The sequence below is a fragment of the Pan paniscus genome, chromosome 21 (genome assembly GCF_029289425.2).
Source record: "Pan paniscus chromosome 21, NHGRI_mPanPan1-v2.0_pri, whole genome shotgun sequence".
Classification (NCBI taxonomy): Eukaryota; Metazoa; Chordata; class Mammalia; order Primates; family Hominidae; genus Pan; species Pan paniscus.
In genome coordinates, this window is record NC_073270.2 from 4,498,464 (window position 1) to 4,517,033 (window position 18,570).

At 39.6% G+C, this 18,570-nt stretch overlaps 1 protein-coding gene across 3 annotated transcripts in view; it reads left to right on the plus strand.

Annotated features, from left to right (window-relative positions):
- ATRN (attractin) overlaps positions 1–18,570 on the plus strand; it is a 176,958-nt gene that overhangs the window by 60,984 nt on the left and 97,404 nt on the right. For all 3 annotated transcript variants that reach the window (XM_034947461.3, XM_034947462.3, XM_034947464.3), the window contains exons 2-6: positions 687–770; positions 5,613–5,726; positions 10,830–10,958; positions 12,360–12,565; positions 14,233–14,401. In XM_034947461.3, the coding sequence (XP_034803352.1) occupies positions 687–770; positions 5,613–5,726; positions 10,830–10,958; positions 12,360–12,565; positions 14,233–14,401 (702 nt within the window). The remainder of the gene's footprint in view (positions 1–686; positions 771–5,612; positions 5,727–10,829; positions 10,959–12,359; positions 12,566–14,232; positions 14,402–18,570) is intronic.

Here is an 18,570-nt window from a genome sequence, read left to right on the forward strand (position 1 = left end):
AGCATGTGTTCAGAGTGGCTGATGTTAATGAAAGAGGGAAGAAAAATATCTGGAAACAGCCATGATGAAGGAAATAGCGTCCTTCTTAAATATTAAACATTTTTATATAGCAACAGATACTTGCTGGTTGCAGTGCTCATGCCTGTAAGCCCAGCATTTTGGGAGGCCAAGATAGGAGGATTGCTTGAGGCCAGAAGTTCAAGCCTGGGCAACATCGTGAGACTCTGTCTCTACAAAAAATAAATTTAAGAAATTTATCGCTGGGTGTGAGGGCTCAAGCCTGTAATTCTGGTGCTTTGGGAAGCCGAGATGGGAGGATCTTTTGAGGCCAGGAATTTGAGACCAGCGTGGGCAACATAGCGAGACCTGTCTTTACCAAAAGGAAAAAGGATGACATAAAATTAAGATAAGATTTAGGTATGTTTTGTTCATTCCTGTTGGTTTTAATATTTTTCTGTCTTCTTTTTTAATGTATGCGATAAGTATTTGTTTCATCTAAATTTATGCAATCTGAATATAACTAGTCATTTTCTACTGGTTATAGTGTGTATTAATGTACCCATTATGTTTAATTTGTATTATATTAAGAATTAAGAAATATTAATATATGAAAATATATAAAATATATAAAAATATATGAAATTAATATAGCAGACTTAAGTTTTCTTTCTTGATTTAAATTACAGACTAACTGGATCTTCTGGGTTTGTAACAGATGGACCTGGAAATTATAAATATAAAACGAAGTGCACGTGGCTCATTGAAGGACAGTAAGTAGAAATGGCTGACTTAATTTTTGTTTCTTTAGCATAGAAGTCAGTGTGACATTAGTTTTCCCACAAGTAAAATTAACAATCTGTAGCATAAAGTTCTTAAAACATTACTTGATAACCTTTCATTTGACAAGTGAATTTTATCTTAGCCTTCATTAATTTAAAAGTTACATGTTGATTTAATGCTGCAAATGAATTGTACACACCACAAATTTGTGTATTTCCAACTGTAATAGTTCAGAAATGGTTACACACACACACACACACACACATATATTTATTTATTTTTATGGGACAGAGTTTTGCTCTTGTCACCCAGGCTGGAGTGCAGTGGCGTGATCTCCGCTCACTGCAACCTCCGCCTCCCAGGTTCAAGCGATTCTCCTGACTCAGCTCCTGAGTAGCTAGGATTACAGGTGCATGCCACCACGCCAGGCTAATTTTGTATTTTTAGTAGAGAAGGGGTTTCACCATGTTAACCAGGATGGTCTCGAACTCCTGACCTCAAGTGATCCACCCGCCTCAGCCTCCCAAAGTGCTGGGATTACAGGTGTGAGCCACTGCGCCCAGCCACGGTTCCATATTTTTAATGGTTTGCTTAAAGCGTTAGAAAATTGCAATACTGTGTTATTTTTCTAAGTATCTATTTTTGTTGTGGATAAGAAAATTGTAATAACTGTTATTGCCTAAATGATCCCTTCTCTGGACCCACTGTGTCCCTCTAGCTGTTGGCCTTTTTTCTCCTTGTCTTCATGGGAGACTTTTAAAGCAGTACTTCTCAGACTTTTTTGGTCTCAGGACCTCTTTACACTTTTAAACTTTGAGGATTCCAAATAAGTTTATTTATTATTTATTTATTTATTTATTTTGAGATGGCATCTCGCTCTGTGGCCCAGGCTGGAGTGCAGTGGTGTGATCTTGGCTCACTGCAACGTCTGCCTCCTGGGTTCAAGCGATTCTCCTGCCTCAGCCTTCCAAGTAGCTGGGATTACAGGCATGTGCCACCATGCCCAGCTAAGTTTTTGTATCTTGTAGTAGAGACAGGGTTTCACCATGTTGGCCAGGCTGGTCTCGAACTCCTGACCTCAAGTGATCTGCCTGCCTTGGCCACACAAAGTGCTGGGATTACAGGAGTGAGCCACTGCACCCGGCCCCAAATAAGTTTATGTTTTTCTATTTGTGTTCACCATATTAGAACTTACAACCAAGAAATATTATTTATTCATTTAAAAGCAACAATTATAAGCCATGTTAGTACAAATGATATTTTAATGAAAAAAACCCTATATTTAAAAAATTGTAGTGAAAAAATGGCATTGTTTTACATTTTTGCAAATCTCTGTAATGTGTAGCTTAATAAAAGACAGCTGGATTGTCATATCTTCTGCATTCACTTTGTTGCAGTATGTTATTGTGGTTGAAGCATATCAAGAAGATGAGGCCTCACTTGAATATGAAGTAGGAAAAAGATTTTAATAGTACAGTATTTTAAAATTATTGTATATAGTCTTCTTTGATACCATATCAAAACTTAACAAGTAGTAATTTCTTAAAAGTAAATTGCAGTATGGAATCTGAAACTATGTTAAGGAACTTTTGGTACTTGTTAAATTAAAATCCATTGGTTTTCTTGCACTGAATGGATCTTTTGCCCATCCATATTTTGGTAACATGATATATAGGTCATTTGGAAAACAACAGGTCATTGAATTATGCAGATCTTCCATATGTTGATATATTTATTCCATTACATAATATTTTAAAAATCACATTGGTTAGTATCCCCATCAATCTCCTCAAAAAGTTCTAAGTATGGCAGTTAACAAATTTTCCAAAATTCTAATTACTACTTGAAAGCTTGTATTTTATCTTTGGCAGCAAATACTGTCAGTTGTTTTCTTTGAAGTGGCAGGCTTGCTTTCCTCATTTTTAAGAAAATGTCTGCCAGATATCCAACTCTGAATAACCGTAGTTTATTGATTGTTCTTTCAAGTAAACATGGTAAATGGTGTTCTAAGAAAAAAGTAGCTAGTTCAGCTAGCAACTTAAACAGTTGCAAAAGTGGTTTTCATTGAGAAAACCACTGTGCTTCTATTAAGCAAAAGAAGTGTTTTATATATTTTTTCTTTTTTTTTTTTACATTTTTTTATTTTATTTTTTTATTATACTTCAAGTTCTAGGGTACATGTGCACAACGTGCAGGTTTGTTACATATGTATACATGTGCCATGTTGGTGTGCTGCACCCATTAACTCATCATTTACATTAGGTATATCCCCTAATGCTATCCCTCCCCACTCCCCCCACCCCACGACAAACCCCGGTGTGTGATGTTCCCCTTCCTATGTCCAAGTGTTCTCATTGTCCTATTCCCACCTATGAGTGAGAACATGTGGTGTTTGGTTTTCTGTCCCTGCAATAGTTTGCTGAGAATGATGGTTTCCAGCTTCATCCATGTCCCTACAAAGGACATGAACTCATCCTTTTTTATGGCTGCATAGTATTCCATGGTGTACATGTGCCTCATTTTCTTTTTTTTATTTTATTTTATTTATTATTATTATTTTTTCATTTCTTTTTTTATTTTTTAATTTTTTTATTATACTTTAAGTTTTAGGGTACATGTGCACATTGTGCAGGTTAGTTACATATGTATACATGTGCCATGCTGGTGCGCTGCACCCACTAACTCGTCATCTAGCATTAGGTATATCTCCCGATGCTATCCCTCCCCCCTCCCCCCACCTATTTACTCTCCATCTTGTCAGAATATTAAAGAGATGTCTACTAACTGGTCAGGATTTAATAACATTAGAAGTTTTTAACTGCTTAATCAAGATATCCTTAAATGAAACTGGCAGCTTTTCTTTTTTCTATGAGTGGTTCGTGGTGAAGAATAGCAGTGATCACTAGTACCATTTGCTGCTGCTGTCTTGATTTGTTCTAAGATGCCCACAGTTTCACCCACCATTTCTCCTTGAACCATTAGTAAATGCCAGCATGTTTATAAAATATATGCTATCTTAGTTTTACTGTGAATATAGTTTTGACCTCCTGGGACCTCCCATAAGGGTCTCAGGGCCTGTAGCATTTTGTGGACTTCATTTTGAGAACTGCTGCTCTAAGGAGCTCTGCTGTGTCCTATCAGCTCATTGCCACCTGACACCCTCCTCCACTGTTTTTCTGAATGTGCTCTCAATGGTTGTTCCTCCTCAGTGTAAGTGAAAAACTAAGCAACAAACTCTCATTCCCCCTTTTCCTTATTCCCTACATTTAGCCTGTCAGTAAGTTCTGTCAGTTTTCCCTTTGGAATGTCTCCCCAATCCATCACCAGACTTCTTTTCACCTCCATCTCTACAACTGGGAGACCCACCATCGTCTCTCTCCTGGGCCACTTAATAGCCTTGAAATTGGCCTCCTGAGTTCTGCTTTTGCCCCTTGCCCACCTCCCACTTCTCATCTCTTAAGGTTTTCTCTGTTTGCTGTGTTTCAGGCATGCTGATTTTCTTCATGTTGCTTCGACACATCAACCTCTTTCTCCCTTAAGACCGTGCTCTTCCCTCCGTCTGAAACGTTTTTCCCAGCACTTTTCACATGGCTTGTCTCTTGTCATTCTCACATCTCCAAAGCTTACTGGCCTATCTCCCTACTACTTTTTGCACTGCCACATCACCTTCTTTTAATTTCTTCACAGTACTCATCACCATCTGAGTTTACTTGTTTATGTATTTATTTAGTTGTCAACCTAGAGATGTTAGAAAAGTGTGGGGTATAGGAAAGGTCTAAACTGGAGAAATAGAATTAGGCATCAGCAGGATATAATGATGTTGATATTCCCAGAGCTTTCTGAGTGGAGTGTTGGGCTGAAGCCAGGCTAGAGAGTGAAGGGGTGAGTGAGATAGAGTCACTGGAGGAAGCAAAATCTTCTGCGAAGTTTTACCTTTTTAGGAGGAGAAAGGGTAGGGCAGGTATTTGGTAGAGGGAGAGTTGGGATTTGAGGCTTTTTGTTTTTATTTTTGTAAAATATGTGATACTTAAGCAGATTTGAATGTGGATGCAAAAGTTCCAGATGAGAGGGAGATGTCAAATATTTGAGAAACAGAAAGAGAATTTTGGAAAATGGGAATTTTAGGGTTTTTTTATCTGGTTGCTGAGCATAAGCAGGGAGGTGGGACTGGGTGGTTTGAAATAGTCGTTGAGAGTAGCAGTTGTGGAGAGGGAGAGAGAATTGGTAGGACTGCTGGCAGAATCTAAGTGCCATTTGCAGTTGGAGAGCAGAGACCATTGCTGGAACCAGTCTACCCAGTGGTGTGATATAGAAGTTTGGCTTTCTTCAATACAGCTTAGTTTTGTTTTTTTTTTTCCCTCCACCGCCCCCTCCCACTTTTTTTTTCCTGGTTCAATCTTAGAGCAGATAACTGGTTTCCTGTACAACAGAGCTTTTGCCAGCCAGTGTCATGAAAAATCAGAGGGGCTGGCAAATTTAGAGGATTGGCAGGCATGTTTATGAAATGACGTAGTGTGGAATCTGAAGTTGAATAAGGAAGTGCAGAAATGGAAGGGCTAATGGGTTGGTTCAGAAGCTGTTAAAGAGTGGCCACTGAATGGACTGTAAGGCCCAGAATCATGGACCACATCAGTTTTGTTTCCCATTGCATGTTTAGTAGTCTCTTGCACTTGGAGAATACTAAATAAATCTTTGACAAATGAAGGAATACTGGTGGGGCAGTTGTTAGACTGTGTTACATATTATTAATTTAAAAATCTGAATTTTTATATTCTCAAATGTCTGATAGTTGTGATAACTTTATTATAAATTACTTTTTTTATTCTTTTCAGGCCAAATAGAATAATGAGACTTCGTTTCAATCATTTTGCTACAGAGTGTAGTTGGGACCATTTATATGTTTATGATGGGGACTCAATTTATGCACCGCTAGTTGCTGCATTTAGGTAAGCTCAGTCTTACAAGCCTTCTTTCATCGTTTGATTTCTAAATTTAAACATATCTTCTGGATTGCATTCTTACTGGGTTCACCTTTATTATCACTTAACACATTTATTTAATGGAAAGAATACTAGTTCTTCAGTCCCATCACTTGTGTGTTAGTGCTAACTTGGTTTCTGTAGCCCTGGGTAAGTTTCTAGGCATAGTACTTGACTTCTCTTTTCAGTGCCCTGATCTGTAAAATTGTGATAGTTCTATTAAGTTCACCTGCTCCTTGTGGTGGTGGTGAAGTTTATCGTTACAAAATGTTTTGAGAGTGATATATTGAATGATACTATTTCTGTGAAAAATTTAAATCAGGAATAATATCCATCATGTTCCTTGTGTATTGCCCACTGCATAGGCCTTCAGGAGTTATTTGTTGAATTCAAATATAATTGTGTGCGTGTGTGTGTGTGTATGTGCATCATGAGTGAGGGAAACTTTTTGGAACAGTACATATAAAATGAACAGTGGCTACCTGTGGAGAAATGAGGAACATACTTATTATATATATATTTTTTCAATAAGTACATTTACATTAGTAGTTAAACAGAAGCAGTTTAACACCAAATATATGGACTGTTCTGAATTGTTTGGGTGTTTTACTTTTGATTAGCAGCAAGTAGCTGTGTTGTTTATTATGTTTTTGGCCACATTGGAATTCAAAACTATCTCTAGTTTTCTTCCTTTTACTTGATAGAGGATTTTAAGATACAGTCATGTGTCACTTAGCAGCAGGAATAGGTTTTGAGAAATGTGTTATTAGATGATTTCATCATTGTGTAAACATTATAGGGTATATTTATACAAATAGATGGTATAGCCTACTGTACACCCTGCTTATATGGTACAGCCTATTGTACCTAGGCCACAAATCTGTACAGCATCTTACTATACTGAATACTGTAGGTAATTGTAACCCAATGGTAAGTATTTGTATATCTAAACATATCTATACATGGAAAGGTACAGAAAAAATACAGTATTATAATCTCATGCAACCTCTGTCATATATGTGGTCCATTGTTGACCATATGTCATTATGTGGTGTATGACTGTATATTTTCCTAAAATGCATTTCCCCTTAGGAAACCATAGTTTTCAGTTTTTCACCTGCAACTGGCTTTCTAAATTTCTTTGTCTCAAACATTTTATTTCCTTTACTTTAAAAAGAAATCAGTTCAACAAATATTTTTTGTGTTTCTCACATGGGGCTCGTCTGGCTGATGTCCCATGTGGGTGAGGGAGGTAACAGAGAGCAAACAGTACACAAGGACAGGAGATCAGGCGACTGTTGTGCCCTCGTGTTTTTCTACCCGCTTTGGCTTAGAAATCTCTCGGACATATCTTTGAACTGAGAACCAAGGCCATTTTCTGTGTTTAGAGGTTCACTTACAAGGCCAAAGAGCAGGGTGGATGGCTGTGCTGAGCATTTAAAATGGCATTGGCCAAGTGTTGGAGTGTATATGTTTATGCCAGCATTTGAAACATAACTTGTAGCAAAAAGCACCCCAAACCTTAATACAAGCCCCAAAACTAAGTGTGATGTTATCATAATAGTACTTGTTGGGGATTCACTTGTTACTGTGTTTGTTAATCAGAATTCACAGAGCTCTTGTTGTATGCCAGGCACTTTGAATCAGCTTATCAGGAGCCTTGTAGGAACATGAGCCAAGCAGGTATACATCACTCTGTGGTTCACCTGGACTGTGTATTTGATAAACAGTGGTAGCGGTGGTAGAGCAGAGAGAGTGCTTGAGAAAATTCTTCAAAAGAACATTATTCCTTTTAGAGTTTTTTTTTTTTTTTAGGAAAGTTATATGCTGGTGGGGCAGTTGTTAGACTGTGTGATCTAGAGGAACCCTTCCCCTTCCCCCTTCCACCTCCCCTTCCCCTTTCTCCTTCCCCTTCTCCCTTCCCCTTCCCCCTTCCCCTTTTCCTTCCCTTCCCCTTCCCCTTCCCTTTTCCTTTTCTTTCTCCCCCAGGCTGGAGTGCAGAGGCAGGAACGTAGCTCACTGCAGCCTCAACCTCCTGGGCTCAAGAGATGCTCCCACCTCAGCCTCCCCAGTAGCTGGGACCACAAAAATGCAACACTATGCCCAGCTAATTTTTGTATTTTTTTTTTTTTTGTAGAGACGGGGTCTCACCATGTTGCCCGGGCTGGTCTTGAACTCCTGGACTCAAGCAGTCCTCCCACCTTGGCCTCCCAAAGTGTTGGGATTACAGGTGTGAGCCACTGCACCCGGCCGAAGATTGCTTTTGACATACCTGTTTCCAGGTGGCCCTGATCTTGTCAGTACTTATTCCTTCTGCATTTCAAGGGATTCTGGTGTATATAACCAGTGAAAGCCTGATGATGGTTAACCCTTCATTTACATCTCCAATCAAATGTCACCTCTTCTAAGAGGCCTTCCTTTCACCCTTTCTAAAGTAGCACCTTCTGTTCTTTCCCTCTGCTCTCTTTCCCTTCATAGCATTTGTCTCTACCTGGCATTACGTATACATACACCTGTGTGGGGAGTATCTGGGCTTATCTGTTGTTTTTCTAATGTGAACTACATGAAGGCAGGGACATAGTCTTATTCACTGTTGTATTCCTGGTACCTAGAACAGTGACTCACATGTAGTAAGTGCTTAGTAAATATTTGTTAGTTGAATACATAGTAGAAAATGCATCACTGTTTTGTAACTCCTGGAGCACCAGAGTTTCAGATTTCCTAGAGTTCTGTCTTCATATTAAAAATTGAAGGGCGAGGCGTGGTGGCTCACACCTGTAATCCCAGCACTTTGGGAGGCCGAGGTGGGCGGATTGCCTGAGATTAGGAGTTCAAGACCAGTCTGGCCAACATGGTGAAACCCCGTCTCTACTAAAAATACAAAAAAAATCATCTGGGCATGGTGGGGTGCGCCTGTAATCCTAGCTACTCAGGAGGCTGAAGCAGGGGAATTGCTTAAACCAGGGAGGTGGAGGTTGCGGTGAGCCGAGATTGTGCCACTGCACTCCAGCCTAGGTGACAGAACAAGACTCTGTCTCAAGAAAAAAAAAAAAATGAATGAAGGGCCTGGCACAGTGGCTCAGGCCTGTAACCGCAACACTTTGTGAGGCCGAGACAGGAGAATTACTTGATCCCAGGAGTTCAAGACCAGCCTGGGCAACAGGGTGAGACCTCATCTGTACAAAAAATCTTAAAAATTAACCAGCCATGGTGGTGTGTGCCTGTAGTCCCAGTCACTCAGGAGGCTGAGGTGGGAAGATTTCTTGAGCCCAGGAGGTCAAGACTGCAGTGAGCTGTGATCATGCCACTGCACTCTAGCTTGGGCTAGACCTTGGGTCTAGCTAGACCTTGGGTGAGACCTTGTCTCAAAACAAAGCAAAACAAAAGGAACGAAAATCCCTTCCCCTCCTCATTTTCATTCCTTGCTTATGGACTCTTCCAGCCATTTTTGTATGCATTTATATAGGTATGTGTAAGTGTACACATGTACGGTCCATTGTTTTGCAGCTTGCTTCTCCCCCATGCCCTTATCAGAATGCCTGTTGAGCTTCTTGTTAGTCCCGCAGACCTAGGTAATATGCAGTGACTCATGCAGTCAGATTTCTGGGCATGAGCATTTAGATGAGTTTCAACCTGTTGCCATCTGAACGGTGCTGTGGTTCGGATTCTTGTATATTGGTCATCATGTACATGAGCAAGTATTTCTTCTACAAAGAAATAGAATTGCTAGGTCAGAGTGAATGAGCATGAGGTTGTGTGTCTGGGACAGATTGCGTAGGGCTTGGCAAGGATATAGGCTTTTACCAAATGTGGTGGTGGTGGTGGTGGTGGTGAATCAATAATGGGGCAAAAATCATGGACATATGAAGAAATGCAACAGCAGGTAGACATAAGAAAAACAATTAACCTCAGGAGTAAAAAGAACTCAGAACCACAATTTAAAAATTGCTTTTTACTTATTAAATTAACAAAATTAAAATAGAACTAGTAGTCCTTGCTGTTGGCGGAGTGAAGTGGGATGGACCCTTCATTCTGTATTGATACGATTTCAAATCACATATCTCTTCTGGAAAGCAAGTTGGTATTATGGCTCTAGAGTCTTAAAGGCATCATTTAGACCCTTTTACTCAGTAAGGTGTTTTTTTTTTTTTTTTTACCAGTCACACAACAAACATTTAGAATCTGTCATGTGCTGGGTTGTGAGTGAGGTCTTAAGAAGAACCTAGGGAGCTTTTAATGATATAGAAAATGCGTTGTTTTATTTGTAAAATGGAATATACAATGTAAATAGCATCAATTAGGCTAAGAAAATGCATCAGAATACTAACAGTGTTGGAGTTATGGGTGTTTGTTTAGCTTCTTCATATTCTTATATAAATATTTTATGTAAAATATCTTGGGCACAATGGCTCACGCCTGTAGTCCCTACATTTTGGGAGGCTGAGGTGGGTGGATCACCTGAGGTCAGGAGTTCAAGACCAGCCTGGCCTACATGATGAAATGCTGTCTCTACTAAAACTATAAAAAATTAGCTGGGCATGGTGGTGGGCACCTGTAATCCCAGCTACTCAGGAGGCTGATGCAGGAGAATCGCTTGAACCCCGGGACGCAGAGATTGTACTGAGATTGCACCACTGCACTCCAGCCTGGGCAACAAGAGCGAAACTCTGTCTCAAAAAAAAAAAAAAACAAAAAAAACCCTCATGTCTTTCAGCAATATATGTGTGGTATTCATCACTCATAAAATTTGTTACTTTATGTGATTGTGGAGGTTTATTTTTTCAAAGAAGCAGTATAAAAAGTTTTATAAGAAAAAGAATAGGGCCATTGATTTCAAATCTCATTAGAAATACAACTCAGAATAAAGGAAGCCTAGCAAAAGATTCAGATCTGTTCCTCAAGGATCCAGAACTGATAGGGTAGCACTGTGTGTTTATCACAGGAATTTGCCTGTCTTCCTGGATGTGGTTTTTAAATTGTAAGGACGGATTTGTTTTTAATTTCTGTCTGCTACAATTTGACATGTCTGTGCTTGTGCTTCCCTCTATAAGAAGTGTGTTTTCATTTCAGTGGCCTCATTGTTCCTGAGAGAGATGGCAATGAGACTGTCCCTGAGGTTGTTGCCACATCAGGTTATGCCTTGCTGCATTTTTTTAGTGATGCTGCTTATAATTTGACTGGATTTAATATTACTTACAGGTAAGATACTTAAGTCTAGTATTTGTGATTTCATTCAGGAGACTATCTACTATGTTTTAACAACAATAATGGCTAACATAGATTGAGAGCTTACAGTGTGCCAGGCATAGCGTGAGGCAGTTTACATGGATTTTCTCATTTAAAATTCTTCTATAAATTCAGTGAGGTCTGGGCTCTGTTTTTCTGCTCATTTATAATTGAGGAAACTGGCAGGAAAAGGTTAGTAGATTGTCAGAGTAACTGGTGGGACCACAGTTTAAACCCGCGTGTTGGTGCTGTTGAACTTCTAGAAGAGAGGGACTTTTCTGCTAATGGACAAAAACGTTGGAATTTTACAAAGTACAGCTCAACAAATATTAGTAGTTGTCATGTACTCGATAGTAGAAGAAATCTATACTCATTAAAGTACCTTGATAGTCCATTTATCCCCCCCTTTTAAATTCTGAATTACATTGTTTCAAAGCACTGTCAGTACAATTATATTATTATGAGATGCGTTATAGTTCAACTATTTTTTTTTTTTATTTGAGACGGAGTCTCACTCTGTCATTTGGACTGGAGTGCAGTGGCATGATCTCGGATCACTGCAACCTCCACCTCCTGGGTTCAAGCAATTCTCCTGCCTCAGCCTCTTGAGTAACTGGGATTACAGGCACCCGCCACTTCGCCCAGCTAATTTTTTGCATATTTAGTAGAGACGGGGTTTCACCATGTTGGCCAGGCTGGTCTTGAACTTCTGACCTCGTGATTTGCCAACCTCGGCCTCCCAAAGTGTTGAGATTACAGCCGTGAGCCACTGCGCCTGGCCGTAGTTCAATTCTTACATTAAGTTAAACTAGCCTGTCTTCTTCCATCTGAAATGAGTAGATAAAATTACTAAGGAATTTTAAATATACCAATCTGGGCAGTAACCTTAAATTCTATTAAATACAAATTTTCAGAGAGTGTACAGAGGAATATGTACCATGAGGATGGTAGTTTATTGTTGGCAGTTTGTTTTATTCTTTTCCTTCCCAGACTTCCAAGCATGAATTCAGCAACTCTGTAAAGCTTATCATTAGGAGGCTACCAAGAAGAATAGGATAGTCCTCCCACCCATGAGGAGCTAACAGTTCTGCACAAATCTCCTACCTCCTTTAATTTCTTTGACTTTATGAGTTATTTATTCTTATCCTCTTATTATGAGAATCCAGCAGGGTTGATTTGATTTCATTACTTGTACCTCAGGCTCTAGCTATGCAGTGTTGAGCAAACTCATTTGGACTGAATCCTTAAGTACTGCAGTTACACTTGTGAATGAACTGAGACAGTGAGATTCTTAAACTTGTGTGGGAGGAAGTTATGCTAAGTTAATAGAAGCGTTGCGTTGTGTTAATGTAATTTTCCCTGCTATTTTTACAGTTTTGATATGTGTCCGAATAACTGCTCAGGCCGAGGAGAGTGTAAGATCAGTAATAGCAGCGATACTGTTGAATGTGAATGTTCTGAAAACTGGAAAGGTGAAGCATGTGACATTCCTCACTGTACAGACAACTGTGGTTTTCCTCATCGAGGCATCTGCAATTCAAGTGATGTCAGAGGATGCTCCTGCTTCTCAGACTGGCAGGGTAGGAGCTTCTTTCATTTTTATTTTTTCTTCCATTTATGGAACATTCCCACTAAATAAATTATAGATTGACTTTATTCTTACCACCTATATAACTTATATTAATCAAATACGAGGTAGCATTTAAGCTTGAAACATCCCTCTATCTAGCTGCTTATGAATTTCGGTTTCATACATGTGTGGTCATGGTCTTTAGAATTATGGAGGGTTGGCCATTTTTTGCATCCTGTTTGTGAAAGTTGGAGAACTTGGACTCAGTTATAAAAGGATGTAGCAGAGAGCCAAGCTGGGAGATCGGACAAGAGCTGACAATAATGATATTTCCTCAGAAACACACTCTAAGTTCAGAGAAAATTGGTGTCAGTTATACATTAGAATCTTAAAGGAGTTAGCTAATAGTTATCTACAGAAATAATTAAAGAAGCTTTAGGGAATTATTTAAGGGGTGAGTGATAATAACTGTTATTAATTTGGTGATTTTTCTTGTAAACTTACCCCTTCCTCAGAATCTTTTTACTTTGAAAGGAAATATGCTGGTTTAAATACCTTAGTTTGTTGGGTTTGGCTGACATTTTAGAGTTAATAATTGAAGAATTTCAATATCTACCATTGTGCAAATATTGCAGCAGAAGCCAAACCTCCCAAGAATGGAGTCTGTTTCTTCAATTTGTTTAAGTTTTTTGATTTACCAGAAGATGGATAGTGTGTATGATTGCTCCCGGGTCTAGTTATCAAACTTATTCCTCCATATCCACAAGTTCTGCATCTACAAATTCAAACAACCATGTGTAGAAAATATTCAGGAAAAAAACACAATAAAAGATAATACAGGCTGGGTGTGGTGGCTCATGCCTGTAATCCCAGCACTTTGGGAGGCCAAGGCAGGCGGCTCACTGAGGTCAGGAGTTCGAGACCAGCTTGGCCAACATGGTGAAACCCTGTCTCTACTAAAAAATACGAAAATTAGGTGGGCATGGTGGCAGGCACCTGTAATCCCAGCTACTCGGGAGGCTGAGGCAAGAGAATGTCTTGAACCCTGGAGGCGGAGGTTGCAGTGAGCCGAGATCATACCACTGCACTCCAACATGGATAACAGAGCCAGACTCCATCTCAAAAAAAAAAAAAAAAAAGATAATACAAATAAAAGATACGCATATGAAAACAACCATTTACATTGTGTTAAGTATTATAAGTAATCTAGAGGTGAGTTAGAGTATATGGCAGGATGTGTGTAGGTTATATGCAAGTGTTACATCACTAGTTTATATTAGGGACCTTGAGCATCTGTGGATTTTGGTACCAAGGGGGTCCTGGAACCAGTCCCCTGTGGATATTGAGGGATAACTGTATATTTTATCCTTAAGATTTTTCATGTGAGTTAATTATTTATTTATCTGTGCTTTCTCCTGAGAGTTGCTTAAGCAGGTATTTCATTACCAAAAAAACCCTAACCTGGATATAGTCAAGTCATCATTAGAAAGTATGTGATTTACCCTTGGTCAATACCCTGAATAAATTAAAATAACAAATTAAAGGATTTGTCTGATATTTAAATGCTAAAGGAAAGACTATTATTTAAATATTTGTTACATTTAGATAATTAAAACTTGAAATGCAGTAAGCTTTAAAGCTGTCTTTTGTGAAGCTAATTCATTATGTTTTTATTAGGTCCTGGATGTTCAGTTCCTGTACCAGCTAACCAGTCATTTTGGACTCGAGAGGAATATTCTAACTTAAAGCTCCCCAGAGCATCTCATAAAGCTGTGGTCAATGGAAACATTATGTGGGTTGTTGGAGGATATATGTTCAACCACTCAGATTATAACATGGTTCTAGCGTAAGTCGTTTTAAACATTTTTGCAAGAAGCTTAGTTTTTTATTTTGAAAATTTATAAAGCACAGATAAGCAAAAATAAATCACCAGTCATTCTACTACCTAAAGAAAATCCCTGTTAATATTTTGGTAGTAGTCTTTCAAAGTGTTTTGACATATGTTGAGTTTTTAAAATTGAATGCTACAAAAAATTCATTGTCATGATAAGCATTCACCTCTTTTCAAATACTGTCTCTGATGTTTTGCTTTAAGTATATGTAGTACTATATAAGTAGGGGATTATTTTATCTTTTAATTTAATTAATAGTTCCAAGGTCAAATGGTTTGAATTTATAGTTTGCTAGTGGAAATTATACCATTGTCTACTATGTCCCAGGCTTCAAGGTCTATTTGCTAATCTCGTGCTGCTCATTTGGAAGGGAGAATATGTGTTGTCATAGTGGAATTAGCTATGGAGGTGGACTTGTAGAAAAAAATTTATAAACGTTTAATCTTGCTGATTTTATTACCTGGAATTTTTTCTAGGCATTTTCTATTAATGAAGATTGTCAAAAAACCCAGCATCTGTTCATTAAGGGATTCTGGAAATATGGCAGTGGTGGCCTAGTTTCTGCATCCCTCCAAACATAGTCATTAAAACACATCACACAACTACTTTAGCAAAATCAGAGAAACATGAGCAACATCTATAATAAAACTTGGTCAGGCTAGGTGCAGTGGCTCACGCCTATAACCCCAGCACTTTCAGAGGCTGAGGCTGGTGGATCACTTGAGATCAGGAGTTTGAGACCAGCCTGGCCAACATGATAAAACCCCATCTCTACTAAAAATACAAAAATTAGCCAGGTGCGGTGGCCGGCACCTGTAGTCTCAGCTGCTCAGGAGGCTGAGATGGGAGAATTGCTTGAACCTGGGAGACAGAGGTTGAAGATCAGATGGTTGTAGGTGTGAAGCCTTATTTCTGGGCTCTCCATTCTGTTCCATTGGTCTATGTATCTGTTTTTGTACTAGTGCCATGCTGTTACTGTTACTGTTACTGTAGCCCAGTAGTATAGTTTGAAGTTGGGTAACCTGTTGCCTCCAGCTTCGTTCTTTTTGTGTAGGATTGAACTGGCCCAATCTCTATTCCCATTGCTGCTGCCTTTGTTCGAGCCCTTTAATTTCTGATGAGACTCCTGCAGTGGTCAGGTCAGGTTAGTAGATTTCCTCCAGGTTCTTTTCTTTCCCCATACATAGATTCAAACTATTTTCTTTGCCTGGAAAACAAATGCTTTCCTGAATATGAATTTAAAGTCACATCTTATTACAGTTTTTAGGTACACAGATTTTAGGCATTTTCATGTTTTTCGTCAGAAGAGCTGTTTGCCAGCCCTAGGAGTGGCACAGGTGGCACCCAGAGATCTCGTAGGAGATTGGATCTCTACAGAGCTTTTCTTACACATCCCCCTTCCCTCTGGGGGGAAAGAGACCTGTCAGGGTCTATTCTTTCTTGGCTGGACAACCCAGAGGAAGCCCCAGAGTTGTTCAGGGGCTCATGCTCTTTCCAGACTCTACCTCAGCAAGTCATTTGTGTGGGCACCTCTTAGACTGTGTCATTATCAATAACTGCAGCCCCTCCATAATCTCATTTCTAAACGTTCCACATTCCACCCTGCTTCTTCTGTGGTGGACACTGTTGGTGCCTTGCCCAGATCTGTTTATCTTTACCTGGCTGGTGCAGTGCACCCAGTCACCTGATGCTGTGCAATTTGGCTGTTGTCAGTTCATAGCTGACCCTTTCTCTGAAGAATTCTCTCAGCAGATTGGAGCTGTCTTACCCAGGAACACCTAGAATACTATGCTCTATCCCCAGGATGTCCCCTAGTGTAGTGACCAACCAGTTTGCCTGGAACTCTCCCAGTTTTAGCACTGAGTCTTGTATCCCAAGAAACCCCTCAGTACTGGACGAAATGGGATGGTCACCCTGGCCCCCAGCTGCTGACTGGCTGGATGGAGGTACATGAGTCTGACCCTGCTTCTACATGGGAAAATTCATGTTCCAGGGCTCCCCTTGGGATCAGGCCAAAGCTATACTTCAACTGAGACCACCTTTTTACTTATCCTCTCCTTCCTACTACCTTGCTTGTCTCACTTCCTGATGTTTGTCAAAAGAGTATTCCCTCAGTAAATCACTTGTACAGGAATCTCTATCTCCAGCTCTGCTTGCAGGGAATCTTACCTGAGACACTTTTCAATCTTTTCAGATATTTCTCTCTAATACCCTAACAGTGTTTGATCTCCACATGGGTCCATAATTCATTGATTCTTTCTCTCTCCCTCTCCTGTTCTCCTTCTTAACTCTAATATCTTCTTTTCATTTTTCAGATTCCTACCACCTTTCCTTCTGTTTTCATTCTCAGTTAATGGCCTTGCTTCCTGCTTCTCTTTTGAAAGATAAAGGTCAGAAAACGATTTCCACAAACTCCTACCACCACATTTCCCCTTCACCTATATCTGTGCCCCTTTATGGTCATCTTTTCTGTAGATCAGTGCTGTCTCATAGAAGTTTCAGGCATCATTCAAATGTTCTGTATTTACCCTGTTGTGTCACTGGCCACATGTGGTTATTTCATACCTGAAATATGGCTAGTGTGACTTAGGAGCTGAATTTTTTATTTTCCATTCTTAGTTCTTATCTTACTTGATCTGGCACCAACATTTGATACAGTTAATCCTTCCCTCCTCTCTTAAACACTTTCTTTAGTTGGCTTCTAGGACACCACATCCCCTTGATATTTTTTTAAATTCCATATTCCTTCTCAGCCTCTTTAGCTGGTTTCTCTTCAGCTGACTGACTTCTGAATGATGTCAGACCAGGGCTTAACCCTTGGTCCATTGCTGCCTGTTTATTCACTCTTTTGGTGACCTCATATAGTATCTTGGCCTTTATACTTGGTGACTCTCAAATTTGTATTTGCAGCCTAGACTTTTTACCTGATCCCCTATCTCCAGCTCTTTAATTGATGTCTCAACCTTCTGGCTGTGTACTAGGCATCTTATGCTCAGCATGTCCCACACTCATCTTTTTCTCAAGGCTGCTCTTCCCCCAGATGTCCCTATCTCAGTTAATGGCCACTCCATCCTTCTGTTTACTTAAGGCAGAAATCTTGGGTCATCTGTGACTTCTTGTTTCTTCACACCCCGTATTGGTATATTTATGAGTTATCTCATGCTACATAACAAATTACCACAAACTTAGCAGCTTAAAACAGTTTGCATTTATTATCACCATTTCAGTTGGTCAGGAGTCCTCTGTAATCAAGGTGTCAGCTGGCCTGCATTCTCATCTAGAGGCCTGAGTGAGGAAGAATTCATTTCCAAGCTCACTTAGGTTGCTGGCAGAATCAATTTCCTTGTAGTTATAGAACCGAGGGTCCCAGCTTTCTGCTGGCTATTGACTTGAGGCTGTCCTTAATTTACGGAGGCTGCCTTCAGCTCCTAGAGCTTACCTCAGTTCCTAGAGGCCACCCAGTTTCTTGTCAGCTGAGCTTCACCAGTATAGCTGCTTACTTCATCAGGCCACAAGAAGAGTCTCTAGACTGAGTCTGCTAGCAGGATGGATGTCACAGAAATGATATCCTATCATCTTCGCCATATTCTGTTTGTTAAAAGCAAGTCATAGATCCTGCTTACCTCCTAGGGGAGGGGATTGTACATGGTTATGAATACCAGGAGGTGGACATCATGAGGACTACCCCAGTGTCTGTCTGGCACAATAGGTCATATCTTGTTAGCTCTACCTTTAGAATCTGTCCCAAATCTGATCACCTCTAGTGCTGCCACCATGAGAAGAGAAGGTAAAATTAAAGGCATGAAAGTGATTGTGCCTTCTGCTGTTATACTAGATGTTATGAAAGGCACATATTTACCATTATGTGATTTTACCCTAACATCCTCCCTGTCTCTTGAAGCAAGAAATCTGGGAATCTTTAGGTATTTCCATATGTTCTTCTCTTCGTACCATAATTTCATATTAAGCCCTCTCAACTCTGTCACCAAATACATGTCATATTTATTCTTTTTATGTACAGCCTGCTGTTATCTCTTACTTAGTCTTCAGCAGTAGGTTTCTATCGAATCTGTTCATTTCCATTTATTCCTATTAATCAAATTGCTAAACATGAACTGGGGTG